Source organism: Elgaria multicarinata, chromosome 9 (genome assembly GCF_023053635.1).
Source record: "Elgaria multicarinata webbii isolate HBS135686 ecotype San Diego chromosome 9, rElgMul1.1.pri, whole genome shotgun sequence".
NCBI lineage: Eukaryota > Metazoa > Chordata > Lepidosauria > Squamata > Anguidae > Elgaria > Elgaria multicarinata.
In genome coordinates this window covers 11,549,079-11,576,830 of record NC_086179.1, presented here as the reverse complement: position 1 = coordinate 11,576,830, position 27,752 = coordinate 11,549,079, and the positions used below count along the sequence as shown (strand labels likewise).

Sequence of the window (27,752 nt, the reverse complement as noted above, 5' to 3'; positions counted from 1 at the left end):
GGCCGTTATTGGGAAAATGTAGGTATAGCGTCAGCACATAGTTATCATATCACATTGCATCAGTTTAAAGAAGTGCAATTTCCCCCACTTAATAAGCATTCTATAAAAACACACAGATTAATTCCAAAAACTGGACGTTGAAATCATTGCCTGGAAGCAGAACCTGTTGGCCTTCTTTGTAACAATTGACTATGTCCACTCTACTGGTTTAGGAGTTGACATATTGCTCAGAATACCAATAAGGTATACTGCAGGTACTATGAATTTTTTAAGCTGGCTGAATAGGGACTGTTGCCTACACTTTTAGTGCACATGAAAAGATGAGCAAGGTTATTAACTTTCATAGAATGTGCTGTATATAAATTAGGAGGAGCTTATTTTGATGCTGACATGGCAAATGCTATATTCATTAACTGTCAGGCTGTCTGGTTTACGAAAATCTATTAGATACTGGGAAAAAATATTACAAATTGCTGCCTTCCAGATCTTCCACCACAACAAATCAAACAGATACTGAAACTCGGTGGTTCTGAATTGAATAATCTCACACCAGTGCTTAATAAACAGCTGGTAGTTGTCCCTGGGTTCTTAGAAAACGTGATGTACCGACACTCTAACACCGTTAGGCATCTTTTCTTGATGCTGCTGTCCCACCGTTGCTTAGCCTAATTGTTAGCGAAGATGAAATATATAACATTCACACAACCAGGGGTTTTGCCTTCGGGAATTATACATTGGCAACACTTTGTCTTGGTCACAGCAAATTGATTATTCTTCAGTTTTGTGCTGGGAATATTACTGCTGTTATATAAATTTGAATATCAATATGCTACAAGGGTAGCGTTCAGGAAGCTAGTTAGTACTGAAGCAATGAATAAATCACAATTATATGATCTGCATACGTTCAAGGAAGGTGCATGCTGGTGTCTGCAAGCTAATGGCTCAGCTAGAATCTTTCAACCTGACATGCTAGTCTTCTGTGTGTAGGGATTATTATTGGGGGACCATTACATCATTGACCACCCACCTGCGGTCTGAAATGGCCCAGCCCAGCCACAAGTAGCCACATCATCCCTGTGAGTTTAGGCTGATAGATAGTAACTTACCCAAGATCACCCTAAAAGCTTCATGATTGAGTGTGGATTTGAACACAAGTCTCCCTAATTTAAGAACAACATATCTCACATGGCTCATTCAGTTGCTCTCCTGGGGCATTAACAACTACTTCATGCCTGAAACCCCAGGAGCTCTTATTGTTCCATGGTAATAACCACACTTCTGAGTTTTAATAGATTCAGAGAAGGTTTGGTGTTTTAAAAAACTCCTTCTAAAGGGTTTAAAGTGAGAAGGAGGGAATAATGTATTTGCTGAAGGTAAATATAGGTGACCATTCAAAAGAGCTTAACAGCCCAACCACTGAGTATGAGTGGTTGGCATTAAGTTCCCTGCCCTTTGCAGTTATCTTCCTTCAGCCAATCATAACATTTTCATCATTCAAACTGGTGGCAATATATATTACTGTGTGTGGTAAAGACAGCATCTTTGTGGTTGGTTGTTGCAGTGGAAAAAGCACAAGGCAGATGTCTGCTTTACAGCTTGCATTATCAGCATGCCTACGTAACAAAACAACATGTTTCTGGAGATCTTTCACTAGATCATGACCAGGAAACATGCTGGACTACAGGCTACATCATCCCTGACTATTGGCCGTGCTGGCTGGAGCTGATGGGAGTTGGAGTCCAATTTTTGTGAACCTCCCAGAGAGCTTCGGCTATTGGGCTGTATAAAAATGTAATAAATAAATAATAAATAAATAAAAATAAACATCTGGAAAGCCAGAAGTTCCATACCCCTGCACTAAGTCATGATAAGCCAGAAAAGAAGCACAAGCTTTCAGGAATGTTGCATTAGACATCAAATGGAACATAAGAGTCCTGCTAGATCGTGGCCATTTTGAGCCAGTTGGAAGTAGGAGGAGGGTCCCTCCTCCTGCTTCCAACAGTGGCAAGACATGTATTACAAGAAGCCTATAACCAACAGCTTTGTGCTGTTTGCCCCCCCCCCTCCATCTTTTGGTATTCAGACACTCAAAGAGGAGGAACAATGTAGATAGGTGCTTACCTAGTTCTCAAGGGCCTCCACCAAATTCTGTGGGACAGATTCCAACTGGCAAGACCATGAGGTCACCAGGGACAGGGGGAAAGGGTATGCCCTCACTTTAATATCGTTGGGGGAGAAACCCTGTTCCCTCCCATCCAGTGCAAAGAAACAGAGATATGCAAGCCCTCTTTTCACACCTCCCACCTCAATGAGGGTTATTTTGCTTGTTAAAAAAAAGCTGGCTTCGGTTGCTGTCACTAACAACAATACATAGGGGTCCAAGAACTGTGTACAACCACGTTCATGATGGCAACCACGATAGCTGTGGAAGTCTACCTTCTAATGTTTTACAGATAAAAAGGGGGACATTCTTGAAATATCCCTATCACCATGCTATGCCATGCCAAAGACGGTTGCCTGTCCCCCATTATGCTTTTGTGGAGACTTTACTCTGTTGACTGTATGTTGCATTCATTTTTGTTTTTTTGAAGCTGCCTTATACCATTGGTCCATCTAGCTCAGCACTGTCTACACTGAGTGGCAGATGCTCTTCAAAGTTTCACACCAGAGTTTTTCTTATCTGGGAAGGTCAGGGACTGAGAGATAAACTGCATGCAGTTGATCCTAACTTTCGTTTTTACTTTCAAATAAGCATTCAAGGCTTCAGTTTGGATCAGGACCAGCACGCATGGGTAGGGGAGATTTAAATATTCCCAACTGCTTCCCCGTCCCCTTAAATTCACCTCATCTGAAAGGGAGCTAAAAAGAAGAAAACCCCCAATTTCCATTAGAATCAATTTATACCTTTAACATAGCGTGTAGTTCAGCTCTGAATTGTGGCACTTCTGCATGCAAAGCACATGCTCTCCCTCTGAGCTATGGCCTCTCACCAAAATATACCTCAGTAGCCACAGGGGGTGAAAGGAGTGGGTGGTGGGAGCCTGAGCACGGCAAGGTGCCTTCACGGTCATGTATCCCATGACAGAAGCATGACATATAGAGGAGGCCTCTAGACTCTGCATAGTACATGGGTGAAAACTGCTAAAAACAAAAACAAAAAAAAACTGACCGTCTGCTAGGAAGGTCCTCACTCTCACTTCATCTTCCAGGCAGGTATTTGTCAATTTAGGGGATAAGGGCAGGTAAAGAAGCCCTTTTTGGTTGGAAGACAACTGCAGCAGGTTCCCAAATGCTGAAATAAAAATAGGGACAGAAGAAAATGTCCAATATAGGCTGCCCAGTCCCCCCAAATGGCCAGTAACCAGATGGGGCACCTCTACCTTACCTGAAGATTAGATTTGTAATGGCTAACTGTAGCTGCTATAATGATCCTTTGTGACTGTATTAAAAAAAAATCGAGCTAGATTACTTGCCTCTACAGCATCTGATGTAAATTGGTTCCATGTGTCAGCTTGCACATTAAATGAAAAAGTGCTTCCTTCACTTACATTTGTCTTGGGACATTCTACATAAAGTAAGAAAAGTGCTGCTAACCTTATTGGGTAGGCTCCCGCCGGTTCCGAGCTGGCATGCTGTAAATAACTAATGCCCCTATTACATTGAACTGCCTTTCTAAGCACCCGGTTAATTAGCATTTGATGGATTAGATATCCTTTCATATGCCACAAAACATCTTGGTCCACAAAAAGGCAAGAACCTCTCTCTCTCTCTCTCTCTCTCTCTCTCTCTCTCTCTCTCGTTCTTTCTCTTCTTTGGGACACCAACTAATTGCATGAACTGGGAGACCCAGCACTCGTGGTTGCAATGAGCCACTTAATATTAAAACTCCTTGAGGTGTGCAGTTTTATTAAGCTTTAAATTAATTCTGACTACTTGGAACTAAAGTCTGCTCCTGGCCAGTGCTTCTTGTAAATCGCTGAGGTATATGAGGTAGCATGTCTACCCTGTGTGACAGCGGCGCTTGATAATTCCGCGGCAGAAAATCACCCAAACAAACTGGCAATTTATAGCTGTGGTCTGGACTGTACGTGCAACTTGTGCTCGTAGTTTCTCTTTGGGGCCTGTGGGTCTATGAAAGTGCAGACCTGGAGGAATTGTGTTATATGGAACTGAGGTGGGTGTGGGTTGGGCCCAGAGTCGGCTTCAGATTCCAGGTCCGTTAAACACCCACCCACCCACTTCACAATCTGCAGCATAGAAAGAAAGAACTGGTACCCATTGCTCTGCAATGTGTCACTGATGAAAACAGTCATGCTTGCAATGGCTCTAGTGTCAAACCCGAGATGATTGCTGAAACCCTTCCCTACAACAAACACACCATTTTACATTGCAGGTGCACATCCCAACACACACATACTCTGCAGAGGCATGTCCTGTACTGATTTAAAAGCCAAACACATGCGTTGTTAAAATATATATTAGAAAGACTCAAAGGGCTATTTTGTATGACCCTGGCTATCCACTGAAGTCAGCAAGAGAAGCCCTTCTGCATAAACTACCACCATCTTGGAGGAGAAGGCTATCAATGGCTACTAGTCCTGATGCTCCTATCCTACCTCCAGTAATCAGAAACAATAAGCCTGTGTATGCCAGCTGCTGGGGAACATGGGCAGGAAGGAGCTGTTGCACTCATATCCTCTTTATGGATCTACCATCGACACCTGGTTGGCCATTGTGTGAACAGAAGGCTGGACTAGATGGACCTTGGTCTGACCCAACATGGGTTTTCTTATGTTCATATGTTGATGAAAGTGATGTAAAGGATATTCTCTGTTGTGATGGTGCGGAAGTGGAAGTCCCTGTATTTGTTCCCTATTGCCTTAAAAAAAATAGCCCCTAAAACAGGGGTGGGCAGACAGTGAATGGTTTGCAGCTGCTTGGGAAGGATGTCTGACTTCCCACATGTCTAACTGCCCAGCTTTGTAAACTGTCCAGAGAGCTTTGGCTATTGGGTATAGAAATCTAATAAATAAATATAGCAACTAGTAAGAAAATGCCCCACCTCCTAAATTATGTCTCTTAAAAAGAACACTTGGGTGAAGACTGGGGCCAGATTTACACCTTGTGTCAAAACATTACGGATTTGGAACAAAAAGCAGGAAATAACACTATGAAAGCGGTATATGGAATGTGGATTGTGCCCCAACAACAGCTATCAGTGCATTTCAATATTTCTATAAAACAGAAGTGTAAGAGGTTCATCAGACGAGTGTTTTGTTGCATGCTTGCTACTGCCCACTTACAGATGTGTAAGCCTCCTTTAGATGATAACATCTGCCTCCCGCTCCTTCCACTCGTTTTTCCATTGCAAAATAGACCCCTTGTAATCTGACTTTTTTTTTTTAATGGAATGTGTCGCGATCTCCTGCTGCGTGCAGGAAAAGTGGTGCAATACAAACGGTCCTTGAATAGGCCCAGTGGTCTTTGTTTACTTGCTCTTTCCCTTCTGAGCAGAAAGAGGAAGTAATGAGGGACAAAAGCGACAGCAAGGAAACGTGATTTCCCCCTGTGTGATGACACTCTAGATCTAGCCTAGGAGTGGATTTCTGTGTGAAAGAGGACTTGTAAGCTTCATTCTGGTACTAATCACGAATTTCTGAGCTGAGCATGTGCTCAGAAGCACACTGTTTGTTAATTCTTAGCTTATGACCATCCACCTGAGTCACTATTGTGTGCTGGACCTCAGCTTTAAGTAATAAAACAAAGTAGATCCTGCAAGCCTGAAGTCTGCCCACCGCTGCCCTTAAACAATACTCACACTCTGATCAGTATAGCAACCATTTATAGAAATGCCTTATTTCCAGCATTCCATTCCATTCCAGCATGACCAAGAGACAAGAGTCAGGATAGAGCAATTCAGATAGGAGTCAGTTTAATAGCAAAAATTAGGACCCAGAGGCTGTCTATACGCGGGGAAAGCCCTGCGGCGGCTGAAGATCAGTTAGATGACACAGGTACAGCTTCATAGCCACCGTGGGGCTTTCCTGTGAAGCTGCAGATTGAAAAAGCCGGGGAATTGCTCTGACATTTTCAATCAGAGCAACGGGGCCAACCCGGGCTCAATCCAGGGGCGGTGCCTAGTGGAAGGCGACCAGAAAGTGGTCGCCTTCCACCAGGAAGAGGGCGAAAGGTATCCAGATGACGACCAGAAACCCCGCGTTCCCTCCTCGGTGTCGGGATTCCCCAATGCCACCCCCGGGAGAGGGAAAGCATGGGTTTCAGAGGGTGGTGGTGCCAACCTAGTGCTATGAAGATAGCCCCCCAGCTGTCAAGGGAGTGTTCAAGATCTCTCTAATGAAGAAAAAAAGTAAAAAAGTTCAGAGCAGCCATGTGTGTTTGTACCTGCATGTCTCTCCTACACCATGGGAGCAGAACGTCAGGCCCAGGAGCAAAACCAGAGGGGGGTCCTAATCTAGCCCTCCGGGGGAGGTGTTTCTAGAAGGCCACTCCCATTTCCACCAGCCCCACCCCTTTTCCCCAGCCCCCATTTTTTTGGTGTTTTCCCAGCCTTTGTGCCATTTCTACCCATTCTCTGCTTAACACGTATGTATCTCCTAACGCTTAATTACTGGCAGCATGGGCTTCAAGTAAAATACGCTCTTATTTGAGGGCTGGGTGGGTGTGCTGTCTCACCCCTCTTGCCTTTGACCATTCCCACCACTGGAATGCAACCCTCAAGAGCCTCGAAATGGAGTCTGACCCTTGGGGCAAAACAGGTTTTGCACTCCCATCTATCAAGGAAACAGAAATTTGGATGAGGGAATTTTCTACGGAATTTAAAAATTAAAATGGAATGGGGAGGAAGGAAGAACAACCCTGCTCCCCTCCCAACAATAGATACACAATTACTTTCAACTTTTAAAAGCCATAGGAGATCCTGATCATTGCATTCCAATCACAACATCAGAAGGCAGGATAGATTAACAAATCTTGAAAAGGTATTCTTTTTTTTACTTCTCCTGGTAAAGTAAATGCAGCTTGAATTAAGCAAGACTACCCCCCCCGTTTTGAGATATATTTTATATCACTAAGTACAAAATAAAATAAACATCAGTATATTTAGAGGAATAAGACGCAGGTTTGAAAAAGTGCTAACTTCCAAGATGAACTACCTACGTTGATTCATTTAGAAAACTGTCATACAGGTACAGCTATTTTTGGATCATTTTTTGGAAGCAAATTACAGATAGCACAGTGGGTGTACTGGCCTCTAACAAAATGTCACCATGGCAGACTTGAACTGCCTATTGGAGGAATGCGTATTGTGTGCCGAAGCGAACAAATAAAGAAAAAGCTTTTAGAGGCTGTTGGTCTTAGACGTTTTGTGATGCTTCTCTGCTGAAGCATCCCACATTTTCTATAAAAATGCCCCAAGTTTCAAACAATTGTGTTTTAAACGTGAATGCTTTTACCTAACAAAGGCAACCTTTTGTGCTATGGATAACATAATGAATAACCCATAAATCATTTAACTGCATCCCAAGGGTGAAGAACAGAAATTCTATCCTTGCAAATAGATTTTTGAACAGACAAGCTGGTCAAGAATGCCAGAGACAATCCTCTGCATTTGTCTGGGAGATCGAGTAAATTAATTGTAGCGAAACAGGCAACAGCTGCTTTTATTAATGCTACAAGGTTTCAAGAATAGTTGCCAAGCAGATTAGGTACTTAAAGGGGAAAAAAAGCTCAGTGAATTCAAGCCCTATGCTGGGATGGTACCTCTAATCATCAGCAGGACTTGAATATGATGGACATTTTCCTGGCAGATGCAGGAAATGCCGATAAACCCATGTTAGCCCTGGTGCTAGCATATTCTTCTAGGATAAGGAGCTGATGCCATTGCTGGTGCTGGTCTAAAGAGAGACTGAAAGAACTGGGCATGTTTAGCCTGGAGAAGAGAAGATTGAGGGGAGACATGATAGCACTCTTCAAATACTTAAAAGGTTGTCACACAGAGGAGGGCCAGGATCTCTTCTCGATCCTCCCAGAGTGCAGGACACGGAATAACGGGCTCAAGTTAAAGGAAGCCAGATTCCGGCTGGACATCAGGAAAAACTTCCTGACTGTTAGAGCAGTACAATGGAATCAGTTACCTAGGGAGGTTGTGGGCTCTCCCACACTAGAGTCATTAAAAAGGCAGCTGGACAGCCCTCAGGGATGCTTTAGGGTGGATTCCTGCATTGAGCAGGGGGTTGGACTCGATGGCCTTGTAGGCCCCTTCCAACTCTGCTATTCTATGATTCTATGATTCTAAAACATTTTGGCACGTGAGGCAGAAAATCCAAAAGGTGCCCTCCAACTGATTATCGTGGGGCATGCCCCATTAGCAGTTCTGCATAAGCCCCTTAGAACGTGACAGGTTGTTTATTATTTGTATTTTAATGTATTTATTGTATTTCTAAACTACCTTTCTGAAACCAACCAAGGTAATTCCTTGGTCAGATCTCCTCTTCTGCTACCCTTAAGAGCATCCGGTACCTGCCACCTGGACTACCCGCCTCTGTGCCTGCTGCTAACTGGACATGGAAAAGAGCCTGATGATCTTCATTTCAGTGAGACGAAATATAGCCACAGATAAATTGTTGCTTGTCCATTGCACCCCCCATCTCCCCCTACCATGACCCTCTCCAAGTGGGAGTTTCCCATGCTGGCTCCAGGTTTAGGGGATTCTCAAGCAAATACCCTCAGTAGGTTCCTTGTCTTATCATCACCTTCGCACAGTTGTTCTCCTGTTCCCACTGGGCCTAATGCCCACCACCACCCTGAGGAAAAGGGCAAGTGAGTGAGCAAGCAGTGGAGACTGTAATTCTACCCCCTCACTCTGCCCAGAGAGAAAGAGTGGGCGCGTGGCTGGCAACAGGGCCAAGGAGCTATAGAAGTCAGCTACTATACTGGCCCCTGATCTTATGTAATTGTATTTATTGCATTTATATCCCGCCTTTTGTCCTATTAGGAACCCAAGGCGATATATACAATCCTCCTTATCTCCCTCTTTATCCCCACATCAACAACCCTGTGAGGTAGGTTGGGCTGAGAGTCTGTGACTGGCCCAAAGTCACCTAGTCAGCTTCCATGGCAATGGGGGGAATAGATCCCAATCTCTCGACTCCCAGTCCAACACTCTAATCACTACAGTTACAAGATGGAGGTTACTTGGCTCAGCAATACTACAAACGTGAAGAATCTTGGAATTGTTTTAGAACCAACAGTGTGATGTGGCTGCCAAACTAGCAAATGCTGTTTTGGGCTGCATTAATAGAAGGTAATCTGCGAGGTACAGGTACCCCTCTATTCGGCACTGGCTAGGCCTCATCTTGGGTATTGCATCCAGTTCTGGGCACCACACGTCAAGAAGGATGCAGACAAGCTGGAGCGTGTTCAGAAGAGGGCAACTAGGATGATCAGGGTTCTTAAAACCAAGCCCTATGAGGAGAGACTGAAAGACCTGGGCATGTTTAACCTGGAGAAGAGAAGATTGAGGGGAGACATGATAGCACTCTTCAAATACTTAAAAGGTTGTCACACAGAGGAGGGCCAGGATCTCTTCTCGATCCTCCTGGAGTGCAGGACACAGGATAATGGGCTCAAGTTACAGGAAGCCAGATTCCAGCTGGACATCAGGAAAAACTTCCTGACTGTTACAGCAGTATGACAATGGAACTAGTTGCCTAGGGAGGTTGTGAGCTCTCCCACACTAGAGGCCTTCAAGAGGCAGCTGGATAGTCAACTGTCAGGGTTGCTTTAAGGTAGATTCCTGCAATGAGCAGAGGATTGGACTCGATGGCCTTATAGGCCCCTTCCAACTCTACTATTCTGTGACTCTATGGTCCTGGTGGGATGTCAGAGAAGAGTCCTCTTTTTGAAGGCATTGCCTATTTCAAAGTTTTTCTAGTCCAAGTTCAGTTTCAAGATCACAAGATCATAAGGAGGAAGGGAAAGCAAGCTGGAGCCTTGAAATTTCCCATCCATAGTTAGCAGTTGAACAGCAGACTGAGCAGTCGTGCACACAGGTCAACCGTTCACAGTCTTTCCTACTATGGTGAATGTACTGTATTTCTCTTTAAGTGACCACTCTACCAAAAGCTAGTTGCTTACTAAAGTATATCAGGCATGTAGGGATATAGCAATATAGCTGGCTTTAATGTATCTGACAGGCATCTAGGATGGTGGACGGAAGAATCATCTCCAATTCTGTTCCCACCAGAACACTTCTGTGCGTAAGTTCTACTTAGCTTCAGAAGAGAAGATGATTAACTGCAAGACACACCACCCTGAGCTCTTTAGGGGACAGGAAGGTGATGAATAAGTATGAATTCATAATATTCATTGGGACCCAAAGTGCTGCAGGCCAAGCCTGACATCAGCACCTAGCATGGTAGGACAAATGGAGGGCCCGCTGCTGTTTAGTTTGAAACTCCGTTAAAAAAAAAAGTTAGTTTGTTTAGTTGTTGCTGTTTTTTAAAAAAACTTTTAACGGCCTGGTATTTTGGAGAGAAGTGTTGAAGATGGCAGCTGCAGCCGCTGCTATCTTTATTTGCTCAATATAGAGACTAGTTGGGCTATGGGCCACCCAGTCCTGCTAGCCCCAGGAAATACGCTGCTGTCGTAGAAGTGGAGATCATGCGGTCTTGTAGGCTAAATCAGATGGAATGGTTAACTCCTGCTTCTGTGCATGGAGGAAAACATGCCATGTACTGGAGGAGAGCAAAGGGGCACAGGTCCTGGCCACTGTCGTAACATACATGCACATTGGTGTAGCCTACAGACACATGCTTGGAAGGAAATGTGCAGTAAAATGTACAAGAAGTGTATTTATTGGAATGTATTTATAGACCACTTTTTGTTGTGTGTATTTATAGGCTACTTTTTGCAGCCACTGTTGCTCTCAGACATGACTATATATTTCCAATTAAAATTGGGTTTATTTCTGATTTTGAATATAGCCCTACGAATGCACTCAGCTGACACAACATTTTTAGCTGCTGCTGCTGCTTTAGAGAAAAATAATATTGCAGGCAAGGTGGGAAAGAAAAGGTTGAAGAATTAATTAGCTAAACAGAGGCGATTAAAGCAAATAAAATGACATTATCATCAAATTAGAAAAAAATGATTAAATGAGGCTTTTGAAGACCTAAGAGGAAATCATAAAAGTACTATGCTCTTACTTGATTTTATTCTGTCCTGATTTTAATTTGATTTTTTATTCACTGCCATCTGATAAGTGTAAAACAACAACAACCAGCTATTCTAGCCATGGGCAATATTAATCATTTATTCTCCTTAAGGCCAGAAGACAAAAAGGGATTAAAAACACACACACACACAAAACCCTAAAAGCGTCACCTTTTTATTTCTTAAATAAATAATAATCCAATGTTTCTGCAAGGAAATACTTCAGTGAATACGCAGTTAAAATTAAAATTTCCTGTTAGAAAATAATAGTGGAATTGCATTGTCTGAGCCTTCTGGATGAAAAAAGATTAAAATTTAATATTTGGAAATAGAGTCATTTGCTGAAAAGTACTTTTTGGCTTAGAAGAAAATGTAGACTGTGACAACGAAGATGTTTTTCTTTCAGAAAGTGATTGGCCTTTTACAATGCCATGCTGCATGTTCCAAAATTGGGGGTGGGTATCAGACAGGAAGAAGAGTCGTATTTCATCTACTGTCTCTGTGCATACAATGCTCAAAGCAGGGACTTGTGTGCACCCAGAGGGTGAGATCCATGAAACCAAGATGCAGGGCGGGTTTTACAGTCACATCTCCTTCACCAACTCTGTATCTTGTAGAGTGCCACGCCAGTCTCAGTCTCGGGCAGCATTCACCTTTCAAAATAATGTTTGTTCTTGGGCAAGAGGGATAGAAAACCTAGCCTTAGGTAAGGAAGGAGCTTAAAAAATAGGTGTTGAACAAGAGAGAGAGGGCAGGAAAGAAACTTATCTCATTCACCTGACCCCTTTCTGAAATGAACAGGATTAACTCCAGAGTGGGGCACGGTTGGGCATTGGCTAGGACTCCCAAGACCAGCAGAGGGCCTACAGTCTTAATGGTGCTACCATCTCCACATTGCACAAGTAGAGATGATGCAGCCTAACGGAATTTGCATGCCCTGTCTCTCCCACTTTAGGGGCTGGGGGCACAGAGGATGCCATGTCAACGTGCCCTCCAAATCCTGAAGCTATCAGTGGAAATTAAGGAGAAAATGAACCAGAGAGGGGTGGCACAGCAGGACATGCTGTAACTAATTTGGACAGCAAGGACATGCTATCTCCTACAGTGTTTGTTTCCTAAGCAAGGAAGAACTAGAAATTAATACACTGGGAAAGGGTGATGGTATTAAAATCAATTCTCAAAATGTGAATTTGCCTGTGGCTATTATCATTAAAAAAAACATGTTTATGATAATAAATTTAACTTACAAGACATTTTTGTTTGGAGATTAACCTCCACTTTCCATGGCATATGCACTAGTAGGGGCAAGGTTTGAGGTTCAGACCGAAGAAATAGTTTATGAAAACTCAAAGCACTCCCACGTACTCAAACCTGAATATCTTTTGGAAGCATTGCACACACAGCCCAAGGACTGTCTCTAACACTTAAATGTTCCTTCTCAGCCAGTGCCCACTTCCTTGCAACCTGACACCTACTTCTTGTTTCCACCCCAACTCGCACATGGCTGCCGTATTTCATGAAACAATATGTTTGATTGGCACCCTGTTCATCCCCTGTGGACATCCTTCTATTGTCACAGGGATGGGCCTATCAGCACCCACTGCTTCCACTTTCCTTAGTAGTTGTAGATCTAGTTAAGGAGGCAGCATGTCCTTTCTACTGGCTGGGTTCACACAACACATTAACCCACCCAATGTGGGTTGTTGGTGAACCGTAGTTTATCATGTTGTCCAAACGCAGTGTGTTTTCTGCAGAGTGGATTATTGTGTTGTCTGAATGCAGCACGTTTTCTGCAGGATTGCTTGTTAACCATGCAGGGTGGCTTGTTCACCGCCCTGAACAACCCAACAACAAGCCATGGGTTCTCAAAGTGGCTTGTTCAAGAAAAAATAAACCGCACTGAATGGTTAACGAGCCCCCCTTTGGAAAACGTGCTGCATTGAGACAACACGATAACCGCTCCTCTGCGGAAAACGTACTGCGTTCAAACAACACAATAACCCGTGGTGGGTTAGCATGTTGTGAGTACCCAGCAATGCTCTTAAATTTGGGGATTCGTGGATCCCAATTTCTATGAAATGTCAACAGGTGGATTGAGGAATGAATGGGAGAGAGGGCAATCTTCACTGGGAAATGCTGCTATTTTTTTCTGTACATGTATATATCCAGAACTTTCAGAACATCCCAGAAGCTAACTGTGTCCATTCCTATGAACGATGAGTGCTTTAACATAGAGCATGTCTACACCATGGCTTTTTCCCAGGGTCATCCCTGGATCATTTGGACGCACAGGGGATCCCAGGGGCAACCAGGGATGACCCCTCCATTTTTGCAGGATAACTGGTTGCCCAGTTATGCCAATTTTGCCCATGGTCCCTGGACCATCCTGAGACTGCGGGAGGTGTGGGCGCTCGTCCTGCCTGGTGCCTGCTTACTCTGTGCCCATCAGGGTAGGGGTGGCAGCAATTCTGCCACCCCTGGGATGTCAGGGAGGGAGTTAGGGGGAAGATTTGGGGTGGGGGGAAGATATTTTTTTTTCTTACTTTTCGGAAGTGACTAGACCTGCTGCTTCCGCTCCCCCAAAATGACAGCCCTGCTTCCTCCCCGGACATTGCGCACTGCGTATGAATCCAGGGGGAGGATCTCGCAATCAGCATATCGTGAGATCCTCCCTCCTCCCTCCCTCTACACCTGTAGGTGTAGATATGCCCATTGTGTCCAACAAAGCAATGTGGGGTAGGTGTTCAGCAGTTGCCTATTACCTAAGTCCCAAGCCCTGTGCTCTTTAGTGAGTCTTGCCACGATCACCCACACCTGCAAATCCTATAAAGCTACATTTTAATTTTATAGCCTCATTAATCACAGTTCATTTTATGTCATTAAATTAGACATTCATGAGGTGCTTTCCCCTCATGTGTGTAGCCGCTTTTGTAATAAAACGAGAAAAGAAATTTTCTCTAGATGGTAGACAGTGCGGTGTTAAATTGAATTTTTTCAGTACCTCCATCCCCAAATTACCTTGTGACTGAAGGAAGAGAAAAGTAAGCAAATAAACAAATAAATAAATAAATGGGAACCCTCCCCCCATCACTGAAAGGCAAATATAAATGTTCCATTATAGCCCAAGTTTTAATGGAAATGCTTTAGAGACGGTACATGAGGCTTTATAGAACTAAATGTGTATTCCACAGAGCAGAGAACAACTAGAGAAAGCTTTTATTCAGGTTTACAAAGTATTTAATGGAGTGGAAAATGTAGAGCTAGATAAGAAAGTTGAAATCAAAGAACATCTTAACAAGGGTTGTTTCTGGGTTAGTTGTAGAGTTTGTAAGGAGGAATGAAGCTATTAAAGCGATGCTTTAGCTTGATAGCAAGATTCAAAGAGGGCTATTGCTGGTATTAACTCCTTATCTCTCCAATCAATAAAGAAGACAACCTTCTGGATCAGAACCAGGCTGAGCATGCAGGCACACTAAGCGGCCTCTCGAGTAGCCATAATTCAAAGGGTGCTCTTCATGCTGGAATTGTGAAGGATCTGATCACGTTCAGATTGTTGCACACAAATTTAGTAAACACTGGAATCCTCTGCAGTGTTGCTGAAGCTCTGAGGTGCCTTCTCAACCCGTAGGGTGGGGAGACATTATTGTTTTGCCTTGGCCGCAAACAGCTTTGAGCCAGCCCAACTTCTGACACCAGCTGCATTTTCTATACATCACCTTACAACCTGGCTACATGCGACACTCCATTTTGCAGGGAGCTTGCAGAACCCTCCAGAATAGAAAAGTATCCCCATGGACTACACAGGGCTACTTTTGACAAGATGGGGGTAATGTGTACCCAGGCTCTTAGATGTGGCCATGCAGAGACATTAGGACTACTGAATACATCGAAGGTCCAACTTTACATGAACATCATGCCTTATTTGGGGGCTTCCTAGAGGCACATGGCTGGCCAATGTTAAAAGACATTGGACTAGATGGTGGACTAGATGGACCATTAATCTGATCCAGTAGGGTTCTTTCTAAGTTCATCGATGTTTATGTACTTATTTATTTATTATTTATTTATTACATTTATATCCCGCCTTTTTTCCTCCAAGGAACCCAAGGTGGCGTACATAATCCTCCTCCTCTCCATGTTATCCTCACAACAACCACCCTGTGAGGTAGGTTAGGCTCAGAGTTTGTGACTGGCCCAAAATCACCCAGTGGGTTTCCATGGCCGAGTGGGGACTAGAACCCGGATCTCCCAACTTCCAGTCCAACACCTTAGCTACTGCACCACTCTGGCTCTCTTGAGTTATTCACACTTGATCCTATAGCAGTGTGCTCTTTTCAGTACCAGATTTCTTGAACACCCTCTAATTTTATAGCTGATTTATGAAAGTTAATAACCCCAGGCTTCTATATAAATTTACAACGATGCTCTAAGGCCATTCTCTAGCTATTAAACACATTTCCAAGTTTAATAATGTTTAGTACATGTTCATCAAGGGCAGCTTCATTAAAGTCATCAGAGCTGGTGTTTTCCTCGTACACAATTTTCACATTAAGGAAGAATGCTAAATTAAGCAGAGCACTAGCTTCTACATTTCATAATAGCAAAAAGATTTCAGAGGTTATTATTATAAGCAAGTTATGTTGGAAATAAACACTTGGATTCTATGGGACAGGTGGTTATGAGATGATGTGAAAAGATAAAATAGTATGTCCATTAAAAAGGGGGGATTTGCACATTGACAGGGAGTAGATATCCCAATTATCCATCAAACTGTCAGATTCCTGCAAACAGGGACAAACAGTAAGGGATCTATTGCTACAGTACTGATTGCTTCTGGAACAGAACTACTAGTAATAACAATAGCAACCACTATTATTACTACTACTGCTACATTTGTATCTCACAGTTCCTCCAAGGAGCTCAGAGCATCAGACATAATTTCCCCGCCATTCTTTTCTTACAACAACACTGTGAGGTAGGCTGAGAGATGGGAATTGGCCCAAGCCATCTAGTGAGCTTCAGAGCTGAGCAGAGATTTGACTCTATCTCTAGGTTTGGCTGTTAGAGAATCTTGAGCGTGGTACAATATGGTTAATTTTGTGTCCCCATCTGTCTCTCCTGCGATTCAAGAAATGTTCAGTACCAAACCAGGTCCAAAACCAGCCGATGTCCCTTTTAAAGTTTTTTGGGTGCCAGAATTAGAGTCCAATTCACCAGGTAACATCAAAATATGAGATGCCAGCCAGGGAGCTGCCACAAATCCAGGTGACAAGGCAAGAAAAATAACTTTCAAGACCTGGTATATGAAACCTGCAAATAACAAGCTCTATTGGTCACTGAGCATTTGTCCAACTCTGGAGCACAGAGATAAGGGAAAAGGTTGTTGGCTGAGCTGGAGGGAAGTGGCTAGAATGACTGTCCTTCTTGCAGTGTCTACCAAAACCCACTTGCGACAGAATCCTTTGTCTTGTCAGTGTGAAGAGGACTAGAGCAGCATATTCACATTCCAAAAAGAAAACAGACATGAGTTTTCTGCACGGCTGCCACAAATCATAAAATTTCACAACTGAGCTGAAACTGTGCACCATAGGAATGAGCTATGTCAGGAAGGGAATGGGCTGTAAATCATCTTATATATAACTCTTGTTTCAAGAATAAAAGCTAAGGGACAGGCTGCTCTCGTGTCTAGTGGTCCCCACACGATCACCTCGGAGCATAAGTGTGGTCAGAGCCAGGCTAACAGCCTGGCTGAAATTGTGCAGAATGGCTATTTGTGTGAACTGGCACCTCTACGTGGGTCAAGCTTCAAGGCTGAGCCAATTTTCATGATGGCTGGCATTTGAAATGGATCAGTGCCGTCATAGGGTACAACGTGGCTGTGGATACACAAACCACATAGATGCAGCAGTTCATACAAAGACCTCTCCAGAGCGTAATCACTGCATGTATTCTGGAGGCAATTGCATAAAGGGCACTGAACGTATGAACATTGAGATTTCAGATTGGTCCTAATCAAGGCATTGTTTTACCAGAACTTTGTGCTCCCTTAACTTCTTCCTCTACAAGCAAGAAAGATGAATGCATCTGCAGTGAAACTGAGGCCATAGCTAGACCAGGCCTATATCCTGGGATCATCCCGGGATCATCTCTCTGTATCCAAATTACACACAGGGGATCCTGGGAGCAGACAGGGACGACCACCTCCATTTTCCTGGGGTAATCCTTAGGTCTAGCTAAGGCCTGAGTTAGTCCAAATGCTACTACTTCAGGTCTTGGATCAGAAACTCCAAATCCACTTACTGGATTACTAAGGCTATTTGATATGTTCTGCAAAACCAAAACAAGTTTGTATCACTTTGAGTTTGCTTTGAAATTGGAGGCTGTGCTGCATTCACATGCTGTGTGCAGTCACTATACATGTGCTGAGTCCACCCATTACAGGAGTTTCACCCATTATAGGAGACTTACATTGGGGAACCGTAGCCAAACTTGGCTGACACTCTCTGTCTCGCTCTGTGTGTGCGCATGCATGCATGCGCGTGCATGTGTATTCAGAGACTTTCAAAGGAGCTGCTTTTCTAAAGACACAACATATAAAACAGCCCTTAGTTAAACTTAATGCAGTTCATTTTACAATGTACTTCCTTTTTATGGTAATTAACCACACGTTGATTAATTAAAACTTTGCTTGTTGGATTGCAGGATGTGATTCAGAAGAAATAGGTAAAGGTAGCAGTGATGCAGAGAGGAAAACATTTATGGAAATCACTGCTGATATGTTGACTGGCCATAGAAAGGGCATCAGAAACCTGCTAAGGGTAATATTACATATATAATTGCATTGACTATTGGACATAACAGTACAAACAAAAACATATGAAAACATCACACATACGCACATACAGAGTTCAATATCTTTGCAACTCAATATGTGCTAATACGTGTGGGAGATATGTGTCATATATTGTGTGACATTCCGATCATCTAAAATGTAGCCTTTTCAAAACTGACAACTGGATTAGCATCTGTTCTGAGAGCAGTAATTTGCAATCCCTACAGGACCGTTACAACATTAGAAATTACAGAACCAGACAGAAATCTGGAAGTCTCCCATTTAAAAACACACACACACACAAAATGAAAACATAAACATTAGCATTGTTTACAGCCCTAGCACAGACATCCAGATGTGTCAATGTGAGAAGCTGACCCAAATTTCTTTTAAGCAACTTTAACAACCTCTTGTCTGCCTTTCCCCAAAGAACTCTTTTCAGGGAAATGTGTCAAAAAGGGGAAAATGAGAAAGACAAAGAAGAAGAAGAAGAAGAAGAAGAAGAAGAAGAAGAAGAAGAAGAAGAAGAAGAAGAAGAAGAAGAAGAAGAAGAAGAAGAAGAAGAAGAAGAAGAAGAAGAAGAAGAGTCATAGCAAAAGAAAGTCATGTGCTTCCTTAGGACACTGGGAATAAACAAGCAAAGTTCATCACTCTGCGTTGGACATTGCTTTGCGCTCTGAAGCTGCTTTGAGATTTTCATGTGTTGGCTAGACTGTTTTTTTTGGTTACCATTTGACTGACAGTAGAAGGCCTTGCATATGTAGCAGAAGAACGAAGTTTAACAAGTGGGCTTACTTTTGAGAAAATGCTCTTGAACATGACATTTAGACTGGGACACCTTTTTTGAAAAAAACACCATCAAGTCTGCAATGCATACGTAGCTATGAGCAATTTTGATACCCTTTTCATAGTGCCTTTCCTTACTGCGAACTCAAGAAATGGCAGCCTTGTTTCAAAAGAAGAAAAGGAAAAAGCGCCCCCATTTGTTCATACCTGGACTCGTGAGTGCGCCAAGGGCACCAGTTGTTGTAGAGAGAGGATTTGCATTGGTGGTAGTAGCTGAGGTCTGGGCGGCGGCTGCTGCAGCTGCTAAAGTTGCCAAATTCTGTAGCTGTAAAGCACTCATTCCTGCAGAGAGAAAAGAACTTCAGCAGTGACGTTGACTACAAAAATGCAAATCATAATATCTTTTTTTATTTTAAGCAAATATAGTAAGGATTCTCCCTCCTATCCTACTGCTGGAGTATACTACAGGGAGGTAACAAATAACCCATCTCACCAGAGATCCACCTGTGACACATCAGCTGAAGTTGCTTCGAACTCTCTCCATATAAAGAGCTGTTTTATGGTGAGCCATTGGTCAATCTAGCCTAACACTCTTTATGGTGACTGGCAGTGCCTTTGAGAGTTTTGAGTCAGGATGGAAGGATCAGTCTATTTTCAGTCCATATCAGTTTTGAATGTGTACATTCATAAATCTGTTTCATTCCATTTCCACATTAATCTGAGATGATGATGATTATTATTATTATTATTATTATTATTATTATTGAAAAATCTGTACAGAAATCCATATTTAAACCTGTATTTTTTAAAATGTATTTTCTTCACAAATTACACACGTGTAATTTTAGGCTATCTCAAAGTCAGCATTTCTAAACAGGTTATATTCTAAAATATGCCTTTTTAAATGCAGTTTGGTACCTTTTTTGATCTGTGAACTGCATTTATTTATTTATTACATTTTTATACCGCCCAATAGCCAAAGCTCTCTGGGCGGGTCACAAAAATTAAAACCATGAAAAGCATAAAAACAACCCACAATTTAAAAACATGAATACAAAATACAATATAAAAAGCACCACCAGGATTAAAACCACACAGCAAAAATTGATTTAGGTTAAAATACAGAATTAAAACAGCAAAGTTTAAATTTAAGTTAAATTCAGTGTTAAAATGTTGAGAAAATAAAAAGGTCTTCAGCTGGCGACGAAAGGAGTACACTGTAGGCGCCAAGCAAACCTCTCTGGGGAACTCATTCCACAGCCGGGGTGCCACAGCAGAGAAAGCCCTCCTCCTAGTAGCTACCTGCCTCACTTCCTTTGGCAGGGGCTTGCGGAGAAGGACCCCTGTAGATGATCTTAAGGTCCAGGCAGACACATATGGGAGAAGGCGTTCCTTCAAATAACCTGGTCCCAAGCCGTTTAGGGCTTTGAATATTAGTACCAGCACTTTGAATAGGGCCTGGACCTGGACTGGCAGCCATTGCAAAATTCAGATAATTACGTTTGTGATCACATTAATTTGGGGAGTGTGCAGCAGGCCAGTTTGCAACAGAACTGGCAAATAATGAATTCCTCAAGCATCCCTAGTTTTTGTAGTTTTCCCCAGTTCTGCTAGTTGAGATTCCTTGAACTAGAGATGACAGGTATTGTACTTGAGCCCTTATACATGCAATGCAGGTGTACTGCTGCTGTGCCATGGCTTGTTTCCCCAGCTTCTGTCCCTCTTCCTGTTAAAGGTGCAGATGTACCCCATCTTTGAGTAGGTCAGAATTGATTGTCAAAGCAAGTGTCAAATAGCAGAGTGGCAGGATGGAGCCACATCAAAAGTCTAGAAAGTTTTGCAACTCCATTTCTAACATTATTTCTATTTTTATTCCACTCCTCGGGGGGCTGGGGGAAATAGTGTGGATACATTCATTATGGACTAATTCAGAGCGAGCTGAAAATAGATCGGTATGGGGATAAATCTGCCACACACTACTTGACGTGGGGAGTCCACTGGGGAACACAATGATCAGAAACATCCTGGTCAAGTATTTTGAAATGACTTGGGCACTGGGGGGAGCCAAAGGCTTTCAGTGATATTTTGGGCAGGATGCTTAGCCTACTTATGACTGGAGGCAGGAAATTTAATAATAACGCAGAAAAACTAGAGGATGAAGATCTCACGCTCTAGTTTTAATACTTGGGAAATACTTAACTTCAAATGTACATTTTGTTGTGGGTTTCTTTATAAGAGTTGAGTCACCACACAATTTTAATCACTTGAAAAGAGTCCTGGAAGTTAGGTGTGAATGCTAGGAACCAGACTGTGAAAAGAACTTGGCATCAAAGAAGTTGTGACCATTCCCTGTGGGACTTGGCTTCAGTCCAACATGAAAATCTAGCAGACACGGTTGAGGCTTAAGATGATATAGATAGTTTTGAAACTGGAACTTGCTGTCCTGGTTGACTACTGGTGATGTTTCCTGTGCTTTAAAATCTCTTTTGTAAACCATGCTGTGAGGGCAATGTACCTTGAAAGGTGGGTTAGAAATTAATTTCATAATAATCAATAAGTAGTTCAGGATACTGCTTGTCTACGTGCCAGTACAATACAATCCTCAGTAGAGGCCCTTCTTTGGGTGTCCTCATCATTTGAGGGGCGGTGGGAAGCTATAGGGGAAAGGGCCTACTCAGTTGTGGCACCCCAACTGTGGAATGCTCCCCACAAGGGGGGTGTTATCTGGTGCCTATCTTGAGATCATTTCTGTGCCAGGCAAAAGCCTTCATATTTACCCTCTGTAAACTGCTTTCATGCTGCTTGATATTTCTTTTTAATTCTGCTGACTGAGTTAGTTAAAATATGAAGATACACTCAATAATGATAATCTAGCAGGAAAAACAACAGTGTCTTCGCTGAGCTGGACCAAAAGAGCTCCGGCCAAGGAGGCCTCAGCCTACAGGCTCCCAGTTCTTTGTCAGTTTATACCTGTACTTAATTCGATGAGACGTGTGTTCAACAGACCATAATGTGCAATAAGGCATTGGTGCAAATAAGCTCTGCTTTTCTTTCCTGACTTCAAGCTGTGTAGAAATCAGAAGCCCCCCCCCCCGCTTTGAGCTTCTGTTGCCTTTGTCCAAAATGCCATCATTACAATGTAGTAACAGCCTAGGCAATTGTATGTTAACCACTGTGCCATGTAACCCTTGGGCTGCTCTTATGTGTTGGCCCTGCATGTTACCAAAGAGCATTGCCAGGATGACACAGTACCTGATCTACTAACCCACAAAAAGTGCTATGAAAACCTTAATTACATGGCGGTTGTATAATAATATATGGTTCAGAATAAGAATAAAAGGAAACCAAGGAGGATGGGCCCACCAGTTTTACAACCAATGCCCTCTTGCTTCTGGTCACCCGACTCATAACACACATCCCACTTTACTCTTGTTAACATATACTCCAGGGTGCATTTAAACAAACTAGTTAGGCCCCACAGGACTCAAGCGGTGAGACCTGAGGATTAGGTACAGGTTCGTTGCACACCTCACCACCAGAGGTGCTGGTCAGAAGGCAGCAACATTTGATCATTTCAAGCTGGGATATTTTCACAAAAGCCCAGGAGCCTCCCGGCTTAGGGAATCATGGGACACTAGAGGGCTAGTCCATTGCAGATTAAAAAAAAAACCCCACACCTCCCAGGTGTGTTCCCTCCTTCTGAGAGTGGTCATCTGGCTCTCCTTCTGGGCTGACAGATCACAAGACTTTCTGCCTGCCTGCCACTTGCCCATCTGTGGTATTTGCCCACCCTTGGCCCTGGACACCTGACAGTGTCAGCATCAGGAGTTGGCGGTGAAAGGTACCTGCCAACTCCTGCATCCTGTGGATTGAACTGTTCCTTCTCCTTGCAGTTATTGCTAGTTCACCTGCCTTTTCTGGGTGAATAAGCATTCCAAGGATGAGTAGAAGGAGGAGCAGTCACCACTAATCTCACCTCTCACTCTGGGTGGATTGGACGATGGCAGCGGTAAAGGGGCCCTACTGGGGGCCTATTGCTCCAAAGGCCCATTAAAACCTGAAGCTGGCATCTATCACAAATTTGCAAGAAGGAGCAAACCAAGAACCACAGGAGCAAACCAAGGACCACCATTACAAGATTCACAGTGTGTCAAATGGTTCGTTAATGTCATCATCTGTCCAGTGCCATATTATTCCATAAAAATTTCAGCTCGTTTTTTTAAAGAGTAGTTTTGGCACTCCTGGTTGTGGAGAAAAATGTGGCTGTGGTATCCAAGTGGAACCCCAGAGCCAATTAAAGCAGCCACAGGGCTAAAAGTACCAAGTTATAATTTTTAAGTTAATGTAATGCTTCCTAGATCTTTGAAATTGACTGTACAGTACTTTTGCAGGTTGCACATGCTGTCTGTCTCCATTCCTGAATCTCACACTTTTCACATTGTGTAGGGTTGTTGTTATTGTTGTAATTTCTCTCTCCCCCTACGTGCAACGGCAGAAACGGACAAAAAATTATATGACTGTCCTTCTTTGAAACCGTTGAATATTCCATAAATGCAATGCTCTCTGAAGAAATGCAAATCACTTTCTCTAAAGAGTGGCAGAAGAAGAAGAAGAAGAAGAAGAAGAAGAAGAAGAAGGACAGACAGAAAGCCAACCCCCCAAAACTCCCCTTTGCTGAGAATGTGATGCTGGAAACAAAATAACTTTTAATCTTTATGATGGAGAAAAATGTTGTGAGTAAAAGTTGAATTCGACTCTGCTTTTGATAATCTGTATATACCAGTAAGCTATTAAATTTGGCTAATAGTCTGGACAGCAAGAATCCCAATTTTGATTTCGCTGCTTGGCAGATTAAAAATACAATCAAATTATATTCATAACAGATGCACAATATGCCTGCTTGAAATGTAAGAATTTTTGTTTTGTTTTAAAAAAAATACCACATAACATATTTACAAGGAGAGGGGCCATGAAAATTTAATTTAATGTTCACCTTAGGTAATTTTGTGTCTTATTGTTCAGAACAATTACCATAAATCTACATATCAATAAGCAAGAACAGATGTCAGTTGTTACATCCGCTTGCCAATCAGGCCTGTTAAAAACTGGCAGATGGATGGATGCAGAGCCCTCTCGTAAGGCCTATTAGCACATTCACAGGAAACCCATGTAGTACCACTGCACAGTCACATATGCGGACCTGTTAAAAATCAACTAAATCGGAGATCTGAGATTTCCATCTCACAACTTGGTGTGTGAAGCCTGTAGGGCAAACCTTCCTGTAACAAGGACATTTGCCCTCTTTTTAAGCCATCAAACATTATTCTCCAATGACAACTATAATGTGGGGTTGACCTGTCACTGGCTGAGACACCATGCAGCCCAACCACAAAGCATTTCCCAAAATCTTTCATGTTGCCTTTAAACGTTCCCCCCCAATCAAAATACATTACTGTTATTATTTAAGGGGAGAGGAAGAAAATAATCAACACTGCTTTATTTTTTTCAAATGGACCAGTTTCTATTTCAGTCTTTCGTTCTCATAGATATTCAACAAAAGAAAAAGAAAAATGCCAGATGAAATAACGAGTGTATTTTTATTTATTCATTTATTTAAAATATCCATCCAACTATCTAAATTTATTTCTAGGGCCGCTTTTAAGGGTAGAACTATCCTTTGTCCAAATGCGGACAGGATAGTAGCGTTGGCCCAAGTCATTACACTGCCTGAAGTGAAGAAAAAGATGGTGCCCCCCACCACCACTCACACTTTCCATGTACAGATGTTGAATGGACTGGCGGTTGAATCTAAGTTCAACATTGGCAATGGGACAGTGTCTTCTACCTGGGGACAGCAGGCCACCTTAGGCATCGCAGCACAGATCCCGGGGAGCACACGTCCTGTCCCCCGACACTTTGTCATTATTTTCTGGCCCCAAGCATCTGCTGACTGAGACAGCTGACTTTGGTGTACAAAGGACAAATCTTCAGTCTCTTTAAAGAAAAAAAATCTTAATAACACTTGCGATTTACATTGAGATTTAGACTGTTCAAAGCCTTCAAATACTTTCTTTGAAAAATTCTGGCAGCAACCCTGTAAGGTGGATACAGCTAATGAATCCTGGTATCTCTTTGAAAGAAACAACACATAACATGCCAAGTAAAAGCAGGCCATAACTCTCAGCACAGTTATTTTCATGAAAGAATAAAACCTTCCAGTACCTGTGATTGTTGGGGGCCTGATATGAAGATGATCCCAACTTGGAGCAGCTAGGCAGGACCTCAGGGGTTTTTGTTTGTTTGTTTAAGTACTTTCTAATCCTACTGTTGTTAAAAACATGACAAGTTGATGACCAACAATGTAGCTGGGTTCAAACAAAATAGAAGGGAGGGCTCATTTGTTATTACACTGAAATGACCGGGGAATAAACCTTCTCCCCAATACCTTGGATTGCCAGAGACGGAGGCCATGGCTAGACCAGGCCTATATCCCGGGATCGTCCCTGTGCATCCAAATGACACACAGGGGATCCCGGGAGCAGGCAGGGACTACCCCTCCATTTGCCTGGGATAATCCTTAGGTCTAGCTAAGGCCAGAGAGGGATGCATAGTGATTCGATTTCTATTGACTGGCTGATGACAGAGATCATGAAATATAAAATGTACAAATTAAAAATTTAAAGTAAATAAAACATGGTGCTAATGTATAGGAATGAAACAAACACAATTAAAATAAGGCAACTCTTACTCTGGGGCATTAAATGTGTACTTCAATTAAAATGTCTTGAGTGACTTCTAGAAGACATCCAGGCTTTGACTTTGTTGGATGTTCTGAAGAGAATTCCAAAGATGTGAAGCAACTGCCTCAAATACTTCTCTGAAACACTCTCAACATTCAGACTTCATTTATTTATTTTATTTATTAATTACATTTCTATACTGACCAATAGGCCAATTTAGGATTTTTTTTTTACTAAGACAAGGGCTCAGTTCAGACAACATGTCTCTCAATGGTGGTTTTTGAACTACACGGTGGAGTTTTTACACCACCATTGAGAAATGTGTTGTCCGGCGGGAAAACTCGCAACGGTGGAGGTTTTTTTTAGAAAAACACTCCATGCGGAATATCCACGCTGTGCAGAGGAGAAAGACTGTGTGCTGTGTGGTTGGCTCTGTGGAGCTTTCCTTTGTTGACTTTTCCCACTGGCTACAGAGTTGCCTGGCAAGAGCGCTGAAAGGAGCGAGTGCCGCTCTAGCAGAGCCGCTGGGATTGGTTCTTTTGCAGCAATGGCTGATGGGATACCATCATGAGGACTGGGGAATGAGAGAGTTCAGAGGAACTGTCAATCAAACATCGCAATGGATTTTACTCAACTCCACAGTAGCCCACAGTCACAGAACAGTGGAGTTAGAACATGTTGTGTGGGGGCTACCTCCTAAAAACTCAACCGTTGAGTGGAGTTTTCACACTGCATTGACTAATGTGTTGTCTGAACTGAGCCAAGGAGAAAGATGAGTGTGGAGAGAGAATGATAGTATAGAAACAGAAGATAAATATTCTAGTTTTTTTAAAAAAGTGGGTTTAATATTGTAGGTTGGTGTTAAAGATGGGACCTGAATTTGGGCAGAGGGGCGGAGGGCGTTTAAATCTACCTGCATAGAGGAGACTGGAAATTGATCCAGACTTAATCATATTTAGAATAGACCCATTAAAATAAGCTAGTCGTGACTTACTTTAGTCTCCCTTATTTAAATGGGTCTTAAAGTTAGTCATAACTGGGGCTCATCTACACCAAGCAGGATATTCCACTATGAACGTGGTATGAAAGCGGTATATAAGAGGCAGGAGCCACACTACTGCTTTATAGTGGTATTGAAGTGCACTGTCAACTGTTGGGGCCCATTGACACATACCATATACCACTTTCATACCACTTTCAAAGTGTTATATCCTGCTTGGTGTAGATGTGTCCTGGGCCCCAACAGTTGTCAGTGCACTTCAGAACCACCATAAAGCAGTAGTGTAGATCCTGCAGTGCACTTCAATACCACTATAAAGCAGTAGTGTGGCTCCTGCCTTTTATATAACACTTTCATACCACTTTCCTGCTTGGTGTAGATGAGCCCTAAGTTTAGTCCCACTGATTTTAATGGGTCTACTCTAAGTATGACTAAGGCCTTAGCTAGACCTAAGGTTTATCCTGGGGTCATCCCTGCCTGCTCCCGGGATATCCTGTGTGTCATTTACATGAACAGGGATGATCCCGGGACGATCCCTGGATAAACCTTAGGCCTAGCTAAGGCCCCTGTCTTGATTCAACCCACTATCAAGGGTTGACCACTGATGGTTAACTGGCAGAGACTGCAGTAGGATGTATGGGTTGGAAACACCAGGCCCAGACTGTTTTATCAACGGGCCATAGTTCTGATAACACATTATAGTTAGATTTGTGCTTTACAGGGGGAAAAAAAATCTCAGCATACTTTCCCCCTTTGGTTGCTCTCTATTCTTTCATTCACTCTTTAGGGCTAACCAAAAGCCGAATATTTCCGGCAGCCCTTAAAGCTGAAAGCCAGTTCCAAAAAATGCCAACTGTGAAAACGTTGTTTATCATATTAAGATATATTTTTGATGAGGGGAAAAAAATCCTCCTAGATTATGAGAGTAATATAATAGAAGCTGCAAGCGCTTGCCAACGGATCTGAGCCAGAGAAAATAACTCAGAGACATTGTCATCTGTGGGGCAATTTATATTGTCAGACAGCGGATTCTGCATTAGTCTCTGGTGCCAGTGCAATAATGGCATATTGTAAAGATGAAGCACACAATGCCCGTGGGAAGAAGCGCGTCTTTTTTTCATAGGCGTACTTCAAGATCCATTCAACAGCGAAGCATTAATAA

At 42.8% G+C, this 27,752-nt stretch overlaps 1 protein-coding gene across 9 annotated transcripts in view; it reads right to left on the bottom strand.

Annotated features, from left to right (window-relative positions):
• Window positions 1-27,752, bottom strand: part of CELF2 (CUGBP Elav-like family member 2) — a 403,350-nt gene that overhangs the window by 21,457 nt on the left and 354,141 nt on the right. For 6 of the 9 annotated variants that reach the window (XM_063134750.1, XM_063134749.1, XM_063134751.1 and 3 more), the window contains exon 9: window positions 19,058-19,192. In XM_063134750.1, coding sequence (XP_062990820.1) covers window positions 19,058-19,192 — 135 coding nt within the window. Of the gene's footprint in view, window positions 1-3,169; window positions 3,293-19,057; window positions 19,193-27,752 lie in introns of all 9 variants that reach the window. The other 3 variants (XM_063134745.1, XM_063134747.1, XM_063134746.1) reach the window with 1 other exon arrangement.